The 19,303-nt window shown below is 44.9% G+C and overlaps 1 protein-coding gene across 1 annotated transcript in view; it reads left to right on the plus strand.

The window, feature by feature from the left end:
* The window catches only part of CPPED1 (calcineurin like phosphoesterase domain containing 1), a 133,235-nt gene extending 114,912 nt beyond the window's left edge, over positions 1-18,323 (plus strand). Inside the window, exon 4 of the mRNA XM_068967895.1 lies at positions 15,301-18,323. Within this exon, the coding sequence (XP_068823996.1) occupies positions 15,301-15,530 (230 nt within the window). The 3' untranslated portion in view covers positions 15,531-18,323. The remainder of the gene's footprint in view (positions 1-15,300) is intronic.
* The last annotated feature ends 980 nt before the right edge of the window (positions 18,324-19,303 follow it).

The raw sequence follows: 19,303 nt of genomic DNA on the forward strand, positions 1-19,303 counted from the left end.
AAGGATAGGATTGTATTTATTCCTTTTGGCTGTATGTACTCAGAAACCCCAACTTGCCCAGCTCAGAGAATAAGGAAGTTTATGATCTTGTGTGGTTCAGGCTCTCAGACAAGTCTAACTTGGGGACAGGATCTTGCTGTGATTGTGCTGCCTCCGCGCCGCCGACTGACTCCCCACAGTTGGCCCTTTCCCTAGTTTGTACCTTCTCAGATGGTTGCTGTAGTTCTGAGCATTACATTCAGACTTGGCAACTCCCAGGAGGCAGGAAAGGGGACTTATTAAAAAAAAAAAGAAATACCGCTTTCCTGGGAAGGACCCCCAGCAGACATCCTCCCACAGACTTGGACCCCAGGCCCTTTCCCAGCCCCCCGGGGGGCCCTGGGAAGAGAACTGCCTCCTCCTTGGCTCTGGGAATGCAGCCCATGACCCGCCACGGCAAAACCAGGATCCTGGTAGCAAAGGGGAAAAGGAAGGGCATGAATATCGGGAGGCAACCAGCACTGTCTCCCACGGCAAGGAAGGAGGAACCGCATTCACGCTTTCTTTCAAAAACAGGACTAAGGAACTTCCCTGGTAGTCCCATGACCAAGACACCTCACTCCCAAGGTAGAGGGCCTGGGTTCGATCCCTGCTCAGGGAACTAGATCCCACATGCTGCAACTAAAACCTGGTGCAGCCAAATAAAAATAAATTAAAAAAAAAAAAACACCCAGGGCTGAAAAGTGCTGTGTCCCCAGGGTGTGTAGTGAACCTGCGCTGGGGGGTCAGACACATCATCTCTGAAGCTCACAACAATTCCATGAGGAGTCTGTTACCATCCCCTCCTTTAAACTGAGGAAACAAGTGTTCAGGACAGTAAAGGAGCTCATGTGGCATCTAAGACTCAGGATCGTGCTTAATCCACCGTCTCTGCCCTCCACCCTCGTTTTGTAACATCAGGCCTCCTTTTGTAAGGAGCCTGGCAACTCCTTTGTAACAGCAGAAAGTACTGGCGCTCAACTTTTCCTTCAATAGTATTGGCAAAGGGGAGGTTTGTCTCCTCCAGGACACCTCCTAAAACGCAGCTTGTGAACTGCCACAAATTTCCATGTATCCACTCGCTGTCTTAACTCTCCATCCATCCATCCCCAACAGTCATTGATAGAGCAGCAGCCCTGTTATCTTCTTTCCGGGGATGGATGTTTATTCAGACTTGGCTCCTGTCCTCACAGGCCATCAGGGGCCACCAGCGGGAGAGCAAGAAACCACAGGCCAAAAGCAGAGGAACGTGCCAGGAAGGGGAGGGAGGAGAGACTGGCTCTGTCCAGGAGGAAGTTTTCCGGCAGGAGAGGAGAGGCAGGGTCCTGAAGGATGAGTGCGAGGTCATCAGGTGCCTGTGGGCAGGAAGAGGGCACTTGAGAGACCGGGAGAGCGCAGGCTGAGGCTGGAGCCACAGCACAGCTGGCAGATACCGGGCAGGCACTGAAGCTCCTCGGTGACCAGGGGAGGGCTCAGGTGTGGACGACATGAAACAGGAGCCAGATCCAGCCCCAGGGTGATGGAGAAGCACTGGAAGATTTTACGTGGAGAAGTGGCACAATCAGGTTCTGCATTGTAGAAAGACAGCCTTGCCCTGTCTGTCCTGGATGCATTTTCGCTTCCTTCTTTCCCTGATTTTGTTCCGGGCCCCATATGACAGGCTGAAAACACTCCTTTCCAGATGGAGAGTGTAGCCACATGTCCCAGTCCTGAAATTCAGCAAGTGGCACTTCTTGGAAAGCTTTTCATTGGCTCTTCCCTCTTCTTCCTGCCTGGAACTTGGACGTAATGTCTGGAAGCCCTGCAGCCATCTTGCAGTTTAGACAAAGCCACAAGCTGAGGTTGGAGTAGAACAAAAGGAGCCTGGATTCTTGGTGAAAATTGTTGAGCAGCTGCATCCATCCTGACTGCCCTCCTTCTTTCTCAGTATGGGATGGACAGATAGAGGTAAATACAAACACATGCTTTGCTTGTTTAAGCCACTGACAGCTGAATGTTATCCTGACACACTTGGGTCAGAGAAGAGGGTCGAGCAGGCAGCCATAAAAACCGTCCTGAGGATGGAGAGCAGAAAGGACTGTGAGCAGGTTCAGGCAGAAAACCCCGTGGCGTGCAGGAGATGCACAGCCCACGGCCCTGAAGCGGGTGGCTGTGTGCTGGCCCAGGGAAGCCCACGGGGAGGAGCAGGCATTGGGTGGAAGAAGCGAGCTTGCAGTACCTGCAGGGACTTTAGGAACAGAGGTCCTCTGAGCAGTGGGAGAACTGAGTCTGGGCCGGGAAATGATATCAGTTGTCAGCAGGTGGGGTGGCAGAGGCTGCGACAGGCTGTGGTTGTCCAGCGAGCAGAGAAGGGCATGGGCAGAGCCCGGGAAAGGCTGCCATCTAAAGGGCTCATGGAAAAGCACGTGACTTAGGCAAATTCCATGTTGTTTAAGGCAGCTCTGCCTGATTGGATTCTTTCCTTTCCTGGTTATTAAAATGGAAACTGACTCTCCCAAGGTCCCCACATTGCAGTGGCACAGCATTCCCCTTCTGGGCCCACCTGGTCCGACCTAGAGCCCTTTCAGTTCCGTTCAGTTGCTCAACATGTCTGACTTTTTGCCACCGCATGAGCTGCAGCACGCCAGGCTTCCCTGTCCATCACCAGTTCCTGGAGTTTGCTCAAACTCATGTCCACTGAGTCGCTGATGCCATCCAACCATCTCATTCTCTGTTGTCACCTTCTCCTCCTGCCTTCAATCTTCCCCAGCATCAGGGACTTTTCTAATAAGTCAGTTTTTCACATCAGGTGACCAAAGTGCTAGAGCTTCAGCTTCAATCCTTCCAGTGAACATTCAGGACTGTTCTCCTCTAGGATTGACTGGTTGGATCTCCTTGTAGTCCAAGGAACTCTCAAGAGTCTTCTCCAACACCACAGTTCTAAAGCATCAATTCTTCAGTGCTCACCTTTCTTTATAGCCCAACTGTCACATCCATACATGACTACTGGAAAAACCATAGCTTTGACTTCTATCCCAGTAAATTTCATCTCCAGCAGTCTGCATAACATCTCGCTCCCGTGGCTTGCTGCCACCTCCATCTACCTCCCTCAAGTATTTTTGGACAGATTTCCAATCTGATACATGAACATGCCATCAGTCAAAACAGTCTTTTTAATGAGCCTCTTGTCCTGACAGCTGTGTTTAAGATAGGGCATAGAAACCGGGTAATGGAAATCTAGAAAATTGTCCATTCTGGATTGAAACCTGACTGTGTGCCCCCATGGTTCCAGCTCACACACAGGCCTGCTGTCTTCTTTTAAAAATAAAGAGGAAATTATGAATAGTGAGAAAGATGTAATTTGTGCAAATGAAAAAAAAAAAAAAACTTCTGATGGAATACTTGGAGGAGATGAGAAGAAGGTATAATTACTGAGCATGGCCTGAGTACATCACGTGCAGCTTCCTGCTGTGTGACCCTGGGCACGGCTCTGAACTGGGAGTGGTTGATATTAGTCCTGCCTTCCCGATGGGGGGAAGCCAAGGCTCAGAGCAGGGCGTCCACATGTTACACTCACACAGCTCGGCAGTGGCAGGCTGAGGTTAAAGCCAGCATCCCCCGAGTCCCTACCCCAGGCTGCCACTGCTTTTCTGGCAACCAAATATGAAAATTTATAAGACATTAATAAAATACAACCCTCCTCCAATGAACTTATGGTTTCCGGGACAAGGAGAAGGATGGGGGCGAAGGAATAGTAAGGGAGTTTAGAATGGACATGTACACACGGCTGTGTTTAAAATGGATAGCCAACAAGGACCTACTGTATAGCACAGGGAACTCTGCTCAAAGTTATGCGGCAGCCTGGATTAACATTGTTAATCGCTTATACTCCAATACAAAATTAAAAATTAAAAATACAGCCCTCCCCTCTGAACAGGTGGAGGCCCCTCTCCAACACCTCCCTTGTGGGCGTGATGACTGACCAGCAAATCTCTCTCCAGCCCGTCTTCTTGGGAACTTTTTCAGCAAAACCACTCCCATCCTGATTGAGCTGGAAACACACAGCCCCTCCGTGTTCTCTGAGCCATTTCTCTGCCACTGAGAATTGTGGCTTCATCCCCCAGCCCTCCCACCATCTTGTAGTTTCAACTGGAGGAGCCTTGGGGAGGGAAGAGTGTCATTTTTGTTGATAATTATTTAGGGGAAGTAGAATGTAATTTACATGGCAATTTTTTTTAATTTTAGGAGATGAACCTGGGGTGGGGGTGGAATCTAAAACAGAAGAAATCTCTTCACCTAATGCCAGCTCATACTCTACAGAGAAAAGAAATCCCTTGGCCTTGGGTGAAGGTTATTTCAATAACTGAGCCATTACATTTGACCCAAGCTAAACAAAAAGAGTCCCAGGAGGAGGCTGTGAATCCTCAAGACAAAACAGATGCTTCCTGGCGCATGGACCAGACATCTGAGCAAGTGCCTGAAGTGACCAGATGTTGTTTGCATGTTCCATAGCACTCACAAAAAAAAGGGAGGCGTGAACCCAGGTTTCCAGCGGTGGCCCAGCACCTGATCCCCTAGCAGTGAAGTCATCCTCACCCAGCCTTCTGTGGTGGCTCATGCCCTTCAGAAAATTGGGGTTCAAATCCCGGAGGAGATAATTCTCCCATCCCCATCCCTGGTTGACTCAGACAGAAGCAGGACTACTTGGGAGCTTTTTTTTTTTTTTTTTAATATAATTTCTAAAAACATTTGCTTTCTTTCTTAAAAAAACAAAAACAAAACTATTGGAGGATATTTGCTTCACAGTATTATGCTGCTTTCTGCCACACATCAACATGAGTCAGCCAGAGATCCACGTATGTCCCCTCCCTCCTGACTCTCCTTCCCGTCTCCCACCCCATCCGACCCCTCTAGGTATCATCCCAGAGCACCAGGTTGAGCTGGCTTGCGAGCATTTTAAACTGACAGAGTCTCTTGTGCTGATGAGCCTGCAGCCAACACGAATGGATGGCCCCTCCCCGGAGAGCTGGCCGTAGGAGCCGGGTGGGTAGATGCCTGCTCCCTGCGGGGTTGCTGCCCCAGCGCCTCCTGAGACTCTCAAGCCAAACCAAGCGTCCCCAAGTACCTGAGCATTCCCTGGAGGGCCGAAAGTCTCTGAAGGTCCTCACGTCCCAATTTAAAGCATAGAACGATCATCTGACAGCCTAGATTTTACACACTGCAAATACAGTTTTCAGGATTTTATAATGTGGCAGCTCTGAGATAGAGCTATATGTCGTGAGGGGAAACAATTAAGAGAGATTGCTGAGTGAATGAAAGCAAGTTGCAAATCCATAGATGGCATATCTCATTTTTATGAAATTAACGTGTATTTGTGTATGTGTTTATTTCAGTACCTGTATATCTGAGATCTATTTTATTAGTAGAGACATTTAAATTATCGGAATAACACAGAACTCCTAAAATGGGAAGACAGACTTTGAGAGATTCCCCCCCGTTTTTTTTAATGCCTTGTATTTTTATAGTATTTGATTTCACCTTTAGCAAGCATGCATTGCTTTTTGAAGAAAGCCTTTTTATTTTCAAGCTTACAGAAAAGTTGCAAGTAAAAAAGAAATTCCTATATGCCTTTTACCCAGCTTTATCTGGCATTTTATCCTCAATTGCTTAATTGTTTTATTATTTGCAATACATATTGCAAGTATATTTTTCTGATCTATTTGAGGGTATATTGCTTGCATCATATGTGTTTTATTTTCCCTTTCTTACACTAAACGTAGGCTCCTATATATAATTTTTTGCATATGACATTTTTCTTTGCAGTTATTCCATATCAGTTCATGGAGATCTTCCTCGGGTGTTTTTTTCTTTTTTTTAACAGCTGTGAGTTTACCATAGTTTATTCAGCTGCTCGCCTCAGGCATGCATTACTTTTGAAAGCAGAAAAACAAAGATGAATAGTGCAATGGAAAATTTAAATCCACTGAAGAGAGCGAGCTAAGGTTCTGATAGAAAGTTTGTGTTTTTAAAATGGGTAGAGCCGTGGGAGAAGTCAGGTGGCTGGTGAGCCCTTGAGCCTCACACATTGAGCAGTAGAGGGGGGGTCCAGCCCAGGTGGATCGGGGTCTCTTCTCTGGAGGCAGAGCCTGAGACGACCTGTGAGTGAACGGGAAGTAACAATGGGTCAGGGCAGGTGACAGAGTCGCCAAGAAGGGTGCGTGCTCAGCTGAGTCAGACTTCAGCCTGATCCAGCAGGAGCTCCAGAGCAGCAGTCACACAAGAGGGGTTCCCACCTTGACGGAGGCGGGGGGGAGTCTCCCATCCCCCATATACAGTAATATACTTTGAGAATGTTGAAGAGTGTAGTGAGGCTTGTTTCTGATGCCTGGCCCGTAGTAAGTAGATCTTCAACAAATGTTAGCTTTTACTATTATGGTCGTTATGGGCTTCCCAGGTGGTGCCAGTGGTAAAGAACACATCTGCCAATGCAGGAGATTTAAGAGACCTGGGTTCTATCCCTGGGATGGGAAGATCCCCTAGAGAAGGAAATGGCAAGCTAGTCAATCTTCAAGGAAGTCAACCCTGAATGTTCGCTGGAAGGACTGATGCTAAAGCTGAAGCTCTAATACTTTGGCCACCCGATGCAAAGAGCCAGCTCATTGGAAAAGAACTTGATGCTGGGAAAGATTGCGGGCAGGAGGAGAAGGGACAACAGAGGGTGAGATGGTTGCATAGCATCCCTGGCTCAGTGGACATGAGGTTGAGCAAGTTCTGGGAGATGGTGATGGACAGGGAAGCCTGGCGTGCTGCAGTCCATGGGGTCGCAAAGCATCAGACACAACTAAGCATCTGAACAACAACAACAACCATCATGACCAGCCTTCGAGTCCCAGGTCAGGCACAACCAAAGAACTGGAAGAAGTTGAGGATGTGCTTAGGTCAAAGCCACCCCCTCCAGGAAGCCTTCTTACTATGCCCCAGCACCACCCATGATCCATGCACTTTGTACCTCCAGGGTGGTAGACAGAGCAGCTACTTCGGAGTCAGTCTGATCCAGGTATAAATTCTAGCTGTGTGACCCTGGGCAAGTTCCTTAACCTCTCTGTGCCTAATCCCATCATCTGTTCAAAGGGACATTATCTTCCTCGAAGGGGTCCTTATGAAGCTTAACTGAGATGGTGCACGTGCAGAGTGCTCAGCTCAGAGCAGATGCTCAGTAAATAAAACGGCTAAACTGTGTTATTTTCACTTTCTGCATTTTATTATGAAAGCACTTTACATAGTCTCTACCCAGCTGTAGACTTTAAGCTCTTGATTGCTAGAAACGGTTGATCTGGGTGCCCCTCTAGGCTCCACCAACACCTGGCTTCGAGAGGGAGCTCTGCAAATGTTCATTGCCTTGAATCGCCTGAAGAAACAGCATCCTACCTCACCCGGAGAACCAGGAGCAGGCCATTTCCTTTCTCCACGGTCCCTAGCAGACTTGGGTTGCAGATACTTGGGCATCTGAAAAGATACCTGCCAGTGAGATTCTGAGAGCTATTGTACTGGAATCTAGAACTCCCAAATTGGCAACTCAATATCATAATTTAATATGAAGTATGTCGTGCTGGGGCTTCCCTGATTCTTCAGACGGTAAAGAATCTGCCCACAGTGTGGGAGACCCAGCTTCAATTCCTGGTTGGAAAGATTCCCTGTAGAAGAGAATGGCAACCCACTCTGGTATTCTTATATTCTGATATCTCCCCTGATGCTATCTCAGCCATCCCAGGCCACTGGCTTCCTGCAGGGCAGGGATCATCATCTCCAGACTTGCATCTGAGCTGCCTGCTGAGAAATTGCTTACCTGCAAGAGGGATTATTTATACCTGCTTTCTGTATGTTTGGGCTTCCCTTGTGGTTCAGCTAGTAAAAAATCTGTCAGCAATGCGGGAGACCTGGGTTTGATCCCTGGGTTGGGAAGATCCCCTGGAGAAGGGAAAGGCTACCCGCTCCAGTATTCTGGCCTGGAGAATTCCATGGGCTGCATAGTCCGTGGTGTCACGCAGTCGAACACGACTGAGCGACTTTCATTTCACTTCACTTCTGTATGTTCAAACCAACCTTCCTTTATTTCTCTTGCTCTTTTCTTTTTTTATGAGGCCCATTTTTTCCCCCTTACCACTGAGACAGAATAAATTGAGTGTGACTAATGATTTGTGACACCATTTTCACTGTGACAGCTGGCAACGTAAAGATGCCCAGCATTTTCATAAACGTACTCAGGCAGGATAAAAGTAAAAACTGCCCAAGGAGAATCTGTTTACACTCTCCAAGCCTAAGTAACACCGAAGGCATTAAGGAAGTCAGTTTTTAATACCAAAATTGTTACCAGGGTGCATCCTTGATTTCCTGATTGATTCAAGGCAAGTTTCTGATATTAATGAGAATATTAAACTATATGGAGGTTGCCTCCTAATCCTCTGATTGATTTGAAATGAACTTGAATCAGGGCAGCTTAAAAATAGCCTTTATAGCACTTTATGACTTGATAGCGTGGAGAAATAAATACGAAGCTAATGCCACGGAAGGCTTCCTCCTGATGTAGGGGCTGTCTCGGCCAGGAATTCTTCCTCTGGTGGTAATTTAAGAAGATGCTTGTCATCTCCTTACAGCAGTTCATAATTCAAAAACAATCTATACATAATACTCAATTAAGGAACCACAGAGCCATGTCGGCCACAGATGACTGATGAACGGGCCGAATGGAAATTCTGCCCAACTCTAGAAAACACTGCTAAAATCAATCCCCTTGTCAGGGAAACCATGATTTATTAACACATTCCTTAACCTGCATCGAGTTGTGAATCAATGCATCCCCATCAAAAGCTAATACCAAACCGGGATGGCTCAGACTTCATACAGTTCCTGGTGGCAGAAGTAACTCAGACAAGCCTGCATGTTACCGGGCCAAGCTGGTTGTGTCTATGTCCCCCTCCAGGAGGTGCCTCTCGGGGGAGATGGGGAACACCCACTGTTTACTGAGTGCTCCATGGACAGAGGAGCCTGGTGGGCTACAGTCCATGGGGTCGCAAAAGGGTCAGCATCTATGCCCTTATCCAAACCTCTCTGTCACTGATGAGACAAGTGTCGTTATTCTCTTACAGGTGAGGAAGTCAAGGTTCACCAAGGTCAGTAAGTGGCCCAAGATCCCCAAGGACAGAACCCAAGTCTGCAGGCTTGGGCTCTGGCATCTGAGTACCTGGGTTCTGATCCTGGCTGCCCTATTTTCTAACCCAGTCCCTTTGCCTTAGTTCCTTAACCTCTCCGTGCCTCAGTCTTCTCATCTGTAAAATGGGAATGACTTCTGTGCCCCCCCACCCCCCCCAGGACAGAGGTCTACTGGGAGGATTCAGCGAGATGGTGGGTGAAAAGTCCTTCAAGTCCTGCCCTGCTTCAGGCTTCCCTCCACCCACTCTGCCTCAGTGTCTGCCCTTACTTGGGACAGGGCTGGGAGGCATGAGGGGGTTCAAAACTCCTGGACTTCCCAGGAGGTGGGAAAGAGACCCAGAAACTTCCAGTGTACCATCCCAAGAAGAGGCTCCCGCTCTTCCCACCTGAGTCTCATCTCTGGACTAACCGGGAATGTCGCAGAGCCTTGAAATCCACACCAGTACCCAGGAGAGTGGAGAGTCAATCGTGTGTCCCTACTTAGAGACAGACTTTAGCCTCTTGCCTGACATCCCTTTGTAATTTATAAAATGGTCATTGCCTCAGTGCCTTTTCAGGATGCACATACCGAGTTCTTTATTGTAATGGAATGAGATCTCTTTTAAACGAGAAGGGTCTGAACACAATCCCTCTGCTTGCTACTAGTCCCTTTCAAAATCTTTATTTCTGGTCCCCTTTGGCATCTTTCCTCACCTAAAAACCCTCATTTGGTCACATTTTCTGTGACTTGGGACATTAACATTAAACGACTAGCACTCAGGGGCCTGGGGTGGAGAATGGAGGGGATTTGCTGGTGGTGGAGAAACCCAGCTGTCCGCAGCCCGCCGATACCCGTTCTGAAAGCTCTGCTGGTCACTTGCACAGTCTCTGTTAATGCTCCTGTCTCTGCAAATGCCAATAAGTACAGCGTGAAATTTAAACATAAGTGAGTTTTTACAGCTAATTATGGCTAACGCAAGCTACTTTCGAAATTGCCAAGCATTCCTTCTAGAATAGTACAGTTTGCAACTATGAATTAGGCATTAAGAGCCAAATTTCATAAACATAATTTAGCAGACAACAAAATAATAATACTAAGTGCTTTCTGACTGGCCATTAGGAGCTCCCCAAGGTGGGTCTAATTGCACACGCTCCCACTGGGACTTCCAGCAGCACAGACCATAAGGCTCGGAAAGCCCAGGAGGGCAGTGGAGCAGGCAGACATTTTCACAGCCCTCCAGCCTGCATGGTCAGGAGCTGTTCACATGCTCAGTGATACGGTTCCAGCTGCAGCTTTTAGCCACACGGCTCCGTCCCTCCTGTCCTCCTTTCCTGGTCCATGTCACCTCGATGTTGGCTTGGGATTGCCAGGTCAGTTCATGATCACTGCAAACATTACAGTAATGAAAACATAAAAAGTGATGCCTCCTCCCTTGCTAACCCCACCCCCCCACTAGCCTGGCTGTGAAATCACCCATGTGAGTTTAGTGTCTCTTTGTCCCCCATTCAGCTGAGGATACAAACACATGCATACACATGCTTTCATACAGATGTTGTCTTTTTCTTTTTTAGTTGGAGAGTAATTGCTTTACAGTGTTGTGTTGGTTTCTGCCATACAACAACGGGAGTCAGCCGTGTGTGTGTGTGTGTGTGTGTGTGTGTGTGTGTGTACATATATACAGAACTCTCTCTCTTGAGCCTCCCTCCCACCCTTCTAGGTCATCACAGAGCACCAGGTTGAGCTCCTTGTGTTATATAGCAACTTCCCACTAGGTATCTGTTTTACATGTGGACGTTACCTTTATTTTACAAAAACAAGACCACACAACTTTTTTTTACATCTTGCTGTTCATACTTAATAATATATTTGGTGCCTTTCAACACTGGTGTATGTAAATCTACCTCTTTTATTTTTTTTTAAGAAAAATACGTGCCCTATAATTTATCCAGTCTCCTGTAAATGAATATTATAAATAATGCCTCTGTGCATACTCTGTGTTTATGACCACAGACACAACACACCTACACCTATGGGCTCTTCTCTGGTATTTCCAAAGGATATGTTTATGTGAAAATGTTGGCATTGGAATGCACAACAAAATGTGAGAACCCAGTTGCACGTATTTACCCTCTGAAATGAGTTGTATCCATTTGCATCTTAACAGTCAGTGGAAATAGCTGTCTCCCCACCCTTGGCTGTTTTAAGTAGGGAAACCTGGGTCACCTTTCTTTCCATCCCTAGCTACGGGCCCAGGCCGGCAGACAGCCCCACCTATGCCCAGGTGGGTCTCAGTTCCTACTGCAGGAGAGTGGCTGTAGTCTGCAGGGCTCCGTTCAGTTTCCCAGACCTCTACTAATGAGCGGGGCTCAACATTTGGATCATGTTATAGTCATGCTTTCCAGAATCATTGTCAAATGCAGAATAATTCTTTCACCATGAGGATCCCTCCTGTAGCCACACCCATACCCAACCCCCCTGCACCCCTGGCCCTAACTCCTAGCAACCATATCTGTAATATTGTCACCTTAAGAATGTAATGGAAGTGGGGACTTCCCTGATGGTCCGGTGGCTAAGACTCTGCCCTTCCAGTGCAAGGGGCCTGGGTTCAGTCCCTGGTCAGGGAACTAGATCCTGCATGCTGCAGCTAAAGATCCCATGTGCTGCAACAAAGACCCAGCACAGCCAAAGAAAGAAAGAATTAGGTAAATGGAATCATACAATACAGAACCTTTTGAGTTGGCTTTCTTTTAGATCAGTGAAATTTCCTTGATATCCATTCAAGACAGTGCATCTCTCAGTAGTTGATTCCTTTTCATTGCTGAGTAGTGTTCCATGGTGTGGATGCCTCTTCCCGTGACAATTTCTTAGACTTTCCGTGTTTTTGATGACTTTTACAGTTTTGAGAAGTACTGGTCAGGTATTTTATAGAACATCTATTGGCAAATAGAAGGGGGAAAAGTGGAAGCAGTAACAGATTTTCTTTTCTTGGGCTCCAAAATCACTGTGGATGGTGACTGCAGCCATGAAGCTAAAAGGTCTACTGGGATCTATCTGATATTTTTTCTCATGCCATAATTATGATCACAGAGGTCAATTACTGTTTTAATCCCAATCATGTTGTTGTTGTTCAGTCGCTAAGTCATATCCGAATCTTTGCGACCCTGTCTGCATGCCAGGCTTCCCTGTTCTTCACCATCTCCCAGCGTTTGCTCAAATTCATGTCCATTGAGTCGGTGACGCTATCCAACCATCACATCCCCTTCTCCTCCTGCCCTCAATCTTCCCCAGCATCAGGGTCTTTTCCAGTGAGTCAGCTCTTCACATCAGGTGGCCAAAGTATTGGAGCTTCAGCATCAGTCCTTCCAATGAATATTCAGAGTTGATTTCCTTTAGGATTGACAGATTTGATCTCCTTGCAGTCCAAGGAACTAAAAACATTTAGTAAATGTTATTACAAAATTCAGTGGTCTTGATATATTCACAGAACTGTGCCACCATTGCCACTGTCTTAATTCCAGACCATTTTTACCATTCTGCAAGAAACTCTGTGCTTGTTAGCAGTCATCCCCATTCCTTCTTTCCCCTCTTCCTCCAGCAACTTCTAGTGTGCTTTCTTTCACTATGGATATGTCCATTCTGGACATTTCTTAACTTAGCATAATGTTTTGAGAAGTGGTAGACTCTTAGTCTTTATATGTACAAACATGTATCTATTTAAAAGCCCTTAAATTTGAATGATGGTTTAGCTAGGTAAAAAAACTGAGTTCACAGTTACCTGCCCTAAGCATTTTGAAGGTGTTACTCCCTGGTTCTTTTATGATTGAGATGCCTGCTACCTGTCTAATTGCCATTCCTTTATCATATTTTTGCCATGATATCTTTCAAAAACTTTTTGATGCTCTGTAATTTTACCATGACATATGTCGGTATGCATTGATTTTTATTTATCCTACTTAGTACTGTTTTTTTGAAAACCCATATGTTCCTCCTTTCTGGAAAATTCCCGGCTATTATTTCTTCAAATTGTTCTTGCTCGTATTGCCCCCTTTCTTCTGTTCCCTTTCCTCTTAAGCATTCACTGATGCTCTTAACCCATCCTTTGGGTTCTTCGGATTGCTCGTTCATATTGCTTGAGTCTGGGTCTCTGTTGTTTTCTGATTCAGCTCCTCAGTTCTTCCTTTTCACTCACCGATGCCCTGTCTGATTAGTGTCTAGTCTACAACTTATCCAAGTTATTGAGAGTTTTGTTTTAAAACTTTAACTTTTATGTTCACCATTTCTAAAGTTTCATTACCAACTATTCTTATTCACTTCATGCCTGTTTTGTTTCATAACATCTTGTTCTTTTTTACAGGTATTAGTCCTTTATTGAGAATATTTGAGAGCCAAATATTTATTTTAAGTATTTTCCAGACTGTTGATATCATTGGTTTCCCATGACGTGAATTCATGTCCCTGATTGAAGAGTTCGTTACTTAGCATGAGATTTTCGTGGCTGGGAGGATTTTTTATTTCAGGTTCAGTTTGAGTAAGAAGTATTTTGAAGTTCTGTTTTCCCCTAACTTTTCTCTTGACTAACTTTAACTTCTCTCTGTCCAGTGGTTTTGGTTACTTCCACCCCAAAAGTATCCATCTGGGACCAGGCTTTATAATAGTGCTTTAAAGTCCTGGTCCCACAGTCATCCTGGGGAAACACGTTTTGGTTCCTTGACCTGAGCCCGTGTCTATCTTCCCTCCTTAGGTCCACGGGTTGCAGTCAAGCTTCACCCAGTGCTGGGCTGGAGACATCTCCTACCAGCACAGGAAAACCAATGATTCAATGTTAAGGAGCTATATGAGTTGGTTGGTAAAAGCCATTACTACAATTTAATTATATGAACTCATCATTAAATAAATTATATTAAGAAGCAAAGATAATACTCAACAAACATTTACCAGTTTCTTTTGTGTGTGTGGTGGTGGAAGGAAGACATAATTTTATTTCTTTTTTTTTTTGCCTATTTTTTCTTATTTCTAAAATTATGAAAGTGTGATAACATATTTACAAGAGACATGGAAAATGCAGGACAAAGTTACATGTAGTTCTGCTATATATTTTATTGTTCAGTTGCTAAGTCATGTCTGACTCTACAGGTCAAGCCTCTTTTTTTTTTTTTTTTTTTTTTTTGAGCACTTGTTAACCACAGCAGCTCAGCACTGCCCTGGCCCAGGGCAGCACAGGTTTCCTTCAATCTCCTTCCATAAATGGAGGTATTGAGGCTTCCCTGTTTCCGCCAGGAGCCAACCTTTATTTCCTTATCTCAGAGAAAGTGCTTTCAGTCTCAATTATAAGAGCTCAGCTCCCACTCACTACTCTGTCTTTCTGCTTTTTTTCTGGTCACTAGAACTGTTTATTTTGGTTTTGAAGGCTACGTCTGTCCTTTGGTTTCTTTTTTTTGTATTTTATCCATCGTGGCTCTTAGTTTGGAGAGGAAGCGGTACATTAAATGTTGACCTTGCTGTACTGTCTTGATTAGAACTTCATAAACGTTATTTTTCATGGACATGTGCCTTCCGCCTCCTGTGGCTGTTTATATAGGCCTCAGAAGGTTTCCTTCATCTCTCTCAAAGTCATTCACCTTATCACCCTCTCTTTCCGTGTTCCTTGGGGCTTTCCTGGTGGCTCAGTGGCAAAGAATCCGCCTGCCAATGCAGGAGACACGAAAGACACAGGTTCAATCCCTGAGTCGGGAAGATCCCCTGGAGTAGGAAATGGCAATGCACTCCAGTATCCTTGCTGGAAAATTGCATGGACAGAGGGGCCTGGCGGGCTACAGTCCATGGGGTCATAAAGAGTCGAATGTGGCTAAGCACATATACATACTACTTCTGGTTCCCTAGTACTTCCTGTGCGAGTCGTGACAAACTGGTGAATAATGTATTGTGTACTGAGTTATCCTTGGAAAGATTCTAGATGTCACATATGCCACCTTCATATTTATTATATAATGCTGAATAATATCGTGTATTTATAACTAATAATGTGCCGCTGTTCACAGAAGAAACCCTTGGAGCCTCCCCGGTTATCTCAGTGGAAATCCTTGGCGCCCTAACGTTCTCTCCCTCCCCTGCAGGTATCAAGGCTGTGTTTTCAGGCCACTACCACAGGAATGCTGGAGGCACCTACCGGAACCTCGACATGGTGGTATCATCCGCCATCGGGTGCCAGCTGGGCAAAGATACCCACGGGCTCCGAGTCGTGGTGGTCACCGCCGAGAAAATCGTCCACCGATACTACAGCCTAGATGAGCTGAGTGAGAAGGGAATAGAAGACGATCTGATGGATCTGTTGAAGGAAAACTAATCGCCAATTATGATTGATTTACTTTTCACTTCTACTGTTATTTTGTTAGAAACAGTAGCTGCAAACAACCCCTTATTGAAATTTAAAAAAAGTATTCCAGGCAGATTTGTGAATTTATGTCCTTCTGCTTAAATCAGAGAGCTGGGTCCTGCCCTAAATGATACTCAAATGGAACTGCCCTCCCTTTACAAAAGAGAGGAGGGAGAAACCTGGAAATGAAAGAATAAATGATATTGTTAGAATATCCCTGCATAGGTGATTAAATGCATTCTCCTAATGATGTGTTTCTCAACTCTGCTCTTCATTAGATGGTTTTCTGGCAGCCTTTGGTAAATGTCTGCCTGTCAACTTCAGTTGCACCTTGACATCCAAGTGTGATCTCTGATGATCCTTTGAGCAAACTGCATCTGATTATAATAAACTGGTCAGGACTCCCAAAATGTTAAGCAAAATGAACGTCATCTCTTTTCCTTCCTAACAAAACAAATCACCATGTCCCATTACTAGAGCTGCAGACTCATCTTAATAAGGAGCTGAGTAGCTGACATTTGCTGTTAAAGTCTGGGACCAGTGATGAAGTTGATACATGTCAAATGTTGAGTTTACCTTCTTGGCAGCTAGAAAAGTCACCTTTGCTCCTAAGTGTGCTCAGTCACTTAGTCGCGTCTAACTCTTTGCAATCCTATGCACCATAGCATCCACGCTCCCCTGTCCAGGGAATTGTCCAGGCAAGAACCACCTGGGAAGCCATAGATTTTCCATACTTGAAAACCTCATCCCAGAGACTAGAACCGAGCCCTTGAAGGCCCATCTCTGCAGTCAAGGGCGGCACACCTGATTCCCTCTCATTCATTGCTGCAGCAACTCCCTCCACGTTCTCCTATGATGGGAATCATCCTCTGTTTATGAGATCCTTAGCTCTGCTTTCACAGAAAACATGGGAGCTCATGCAGAGTTCTCCAGAAACCAAGCGTAAATTACTCTGGGGCAAAACCAGTGGTTTCAGCTACGTTATCTAAATTGGCACTAGCTTTGATTAAATGCGCTCGCTGGTGCCTTGATCAAGGAGCATGGACGAGTTAAAATCAACATTGTCTTTGCTTAATCTACCTCACCGCTGCTCCTCTGCTGCGCCCAACCACTGCGTTAGCCCATCCACATCTTTTTCAGCAGATGTCCTGGTGGACCAGGAACCTGGGTATCACCATCCTGCCTGTTTTCCTGTGAAGGAAAACTTCACAGTGTTACACAGTAGCATTTAGTCATCCTAAAAAAACAAAACAAAACAAAAACTGGTTACAAATGAACTGCAAAGTCCATTAAATTAAATGACTTTCTTGTTGAAAAGTTTTAGTCAATGTAGCAAAACCATGAGAAATTAAAGAGAAAGATAATTGGATATGTAAATTCATAAGGAACAAAAGACAAGAAGTTAATTATACTCCAGATTGGTGACACACCATAGCTCATTGTTATGTGGCAAGAAAATTAAAAATTTTGAAAATTAGTATGCTCCTATTTAAGAGTTCTGCTGCATTCTTGCCTTGTGTTCATCTTTCTTTGCAACAGATGTGGCTAGAAGAAATCAAGGAGAGGAATTCAGGAAGAGGTTTAACCAGTAAGCCTTGATTTCTGAGGCCTGGGATGTCGTAACTTGTGAACTGGAATCGTCAATGCAGATTCGGGGTTTCTGGGGGCACCTGGGGAGAGTTCATCACCAAGGGCTAATGGAGACGCCTTGTCACGTCACCTGTAAGAAATACTCTAGACTGTGGCACTTGGGTTTGGGAAAAGATACGGAAATAATTCAAAGTAATGGAAATGGGAAAGGATATGGAAATAATTCAAAGTTATGGAAATGGGAAAGGATATGGAAATAATTCAAAGTTATGGAAATGGGAAAGGATATGGAAATAATTCAAAGTTAGGGAAATGGGAAAGGATATGGAAATAATTCAAAGTAATGGAAATGAAACTTCTAGATCTCCTTTTCCAGAAACCTAATAAGGAAGGTAATTGACTCAATACACAGCAAGAATATACTAAGAGGGAATCCCATGAAATCCTCTCCATTTTTTTTTTTTATTATTTTGAAGTTTTTTTACTTTGTTTTTTTTTGTTTGTTTTGTTTTAATTTTAATTGGAGGCTAATTACTTTACAATATTGTGGTGGTTTTTGCCATACATTCACATGAATCAGCCATGGTTGTACATGTATTCCCCATCCTGACCCTCCCTCCCACCTCTCTCCCCATCCCATCCCTCAGGGTCATCCCACTGCACCAGCCCTGAGCACCCTGCCTCATGCATCGAACCTGGAATGGTGATCTATTTCACATATGATAATATACATGTTTCAGTGCTATTCTCTTAAATCATCCCACCCTCACTTTCTTCTGCAGAGTCCAAAAGTCTGTTCTCTACGTCTGTGTCTCCTTTGCTGTTTCGCATACAGGGTCATCATTAACCAACTTTCTAAATTCCATATATATGCATTAATATACTGTATTGGTGTTTTTCTTTCTGACTTACTTCACTCTGTATAATAGGCTCCAGTTTCATCCACCATATTAGAACTGATTCAGATGCCTTCTTTTTAATAGCTGAATAATACCCCATTGTGTATATGTACCATAGCTTTCTTATCCATTCATCTGCCAATGGACATCTAGGTTGCTTCCATGTCCTAGCTATTGTGAACAGTGCTGTGATAAACATTAAGGGTACACGTGTCTCTTTCAATTCTGGTTTCCTCATTATGTATGCCAAACAGCATTATTTTCCAGTGGTGTTAGGTTCAGAAAGGAGTTAGGAAAGTGTTATCAGTCTGATTGTTGATAATTACCAGTGTGTTCACTTATGATTCCTTTTCCTTTTAAAAAGAGATATATTTCTTTAAAAGTGCCTTATGCCATGATAAATAATAAAACATACCATGATCATAAATGCCATGGTTTTGGTTGTTGATTATGTGCTAAGTACTGTTTTAAGTCCTTTGGCTCAGAGTAGTGGGACCACTTGGCCAAGGTCACAGTGGGCAAGTCAGGATTGAAATGTAAGCAGTCCAGCTGCTAAGCCTATGTTCCCCAACACTATCCTCTTTCCTGGAAAACATTCTTCACAAGTGAGAGGTTTATACCTGCATTTGGCAGTAGTCAATATTTGGCACTCAGTGTTAGTCAGAGGCTCTGGGACTTCATCCCAAGGTTTGCAAAGCCTGAGCAGGGCCCAGAAGCCCCTTCTCTGACACCAGGTTCAGGGTGGCGAAAGCCTGTCCAAGGAACAGGTTGTTCCAGGCAGAGAATTTTCACTGGAGGAAATTGAAAAGCTGAACTGAACCATAATGGGCCACAGGACATAGCTCTGGCCACACCAGTAGGTGCTTCAGCGGGTGATTCTTCCTTCCTTGTTCAGGTTCCTGCTCCAGGGGATAGGAAACCAGCTGCTCTCTCAGGGCTCACCTTTTCAAAATGATTTTAATTGGAAAAGAAATAAGGGACTGCTAAAGGAAGAAGGGTGTTGACAGTGATCTAGAATCGGGTTGTCAAGACTCAGGAGTGGGTTTGTGGACCACAGGTGGAGAGATGATCATCTTAACCATATTTGCTTTTTACAATAAATAAGTTCATCTCAAGTCTTCAGTCTTGTGTCCTCTCCAGTTGGAGGGAAGAGTGGGGACAGGGGGATGTGGTAAATTCCCTGGAGCATTTCATAATGTCTTGATTTTCAGTATTCCAAGATAGTCCCTAATAGACTCAAGTTTTAAGCCTGAA

The sequence above is a fragment of the Capricornis sumatraensis genome, chromosome 3 (assembly GCF_032405125.1).
Source record: "Capricornis sumatraensis isolate serow.1 chromosome 3, serow.2, whole genome shotgun sequence".
Lineage (NCBI taxonomy): Eukaryota > Metazoa > Chordata > Mammalia > Artiodactyla > Bovidae > Capricornis > Capricornis sumatraensis.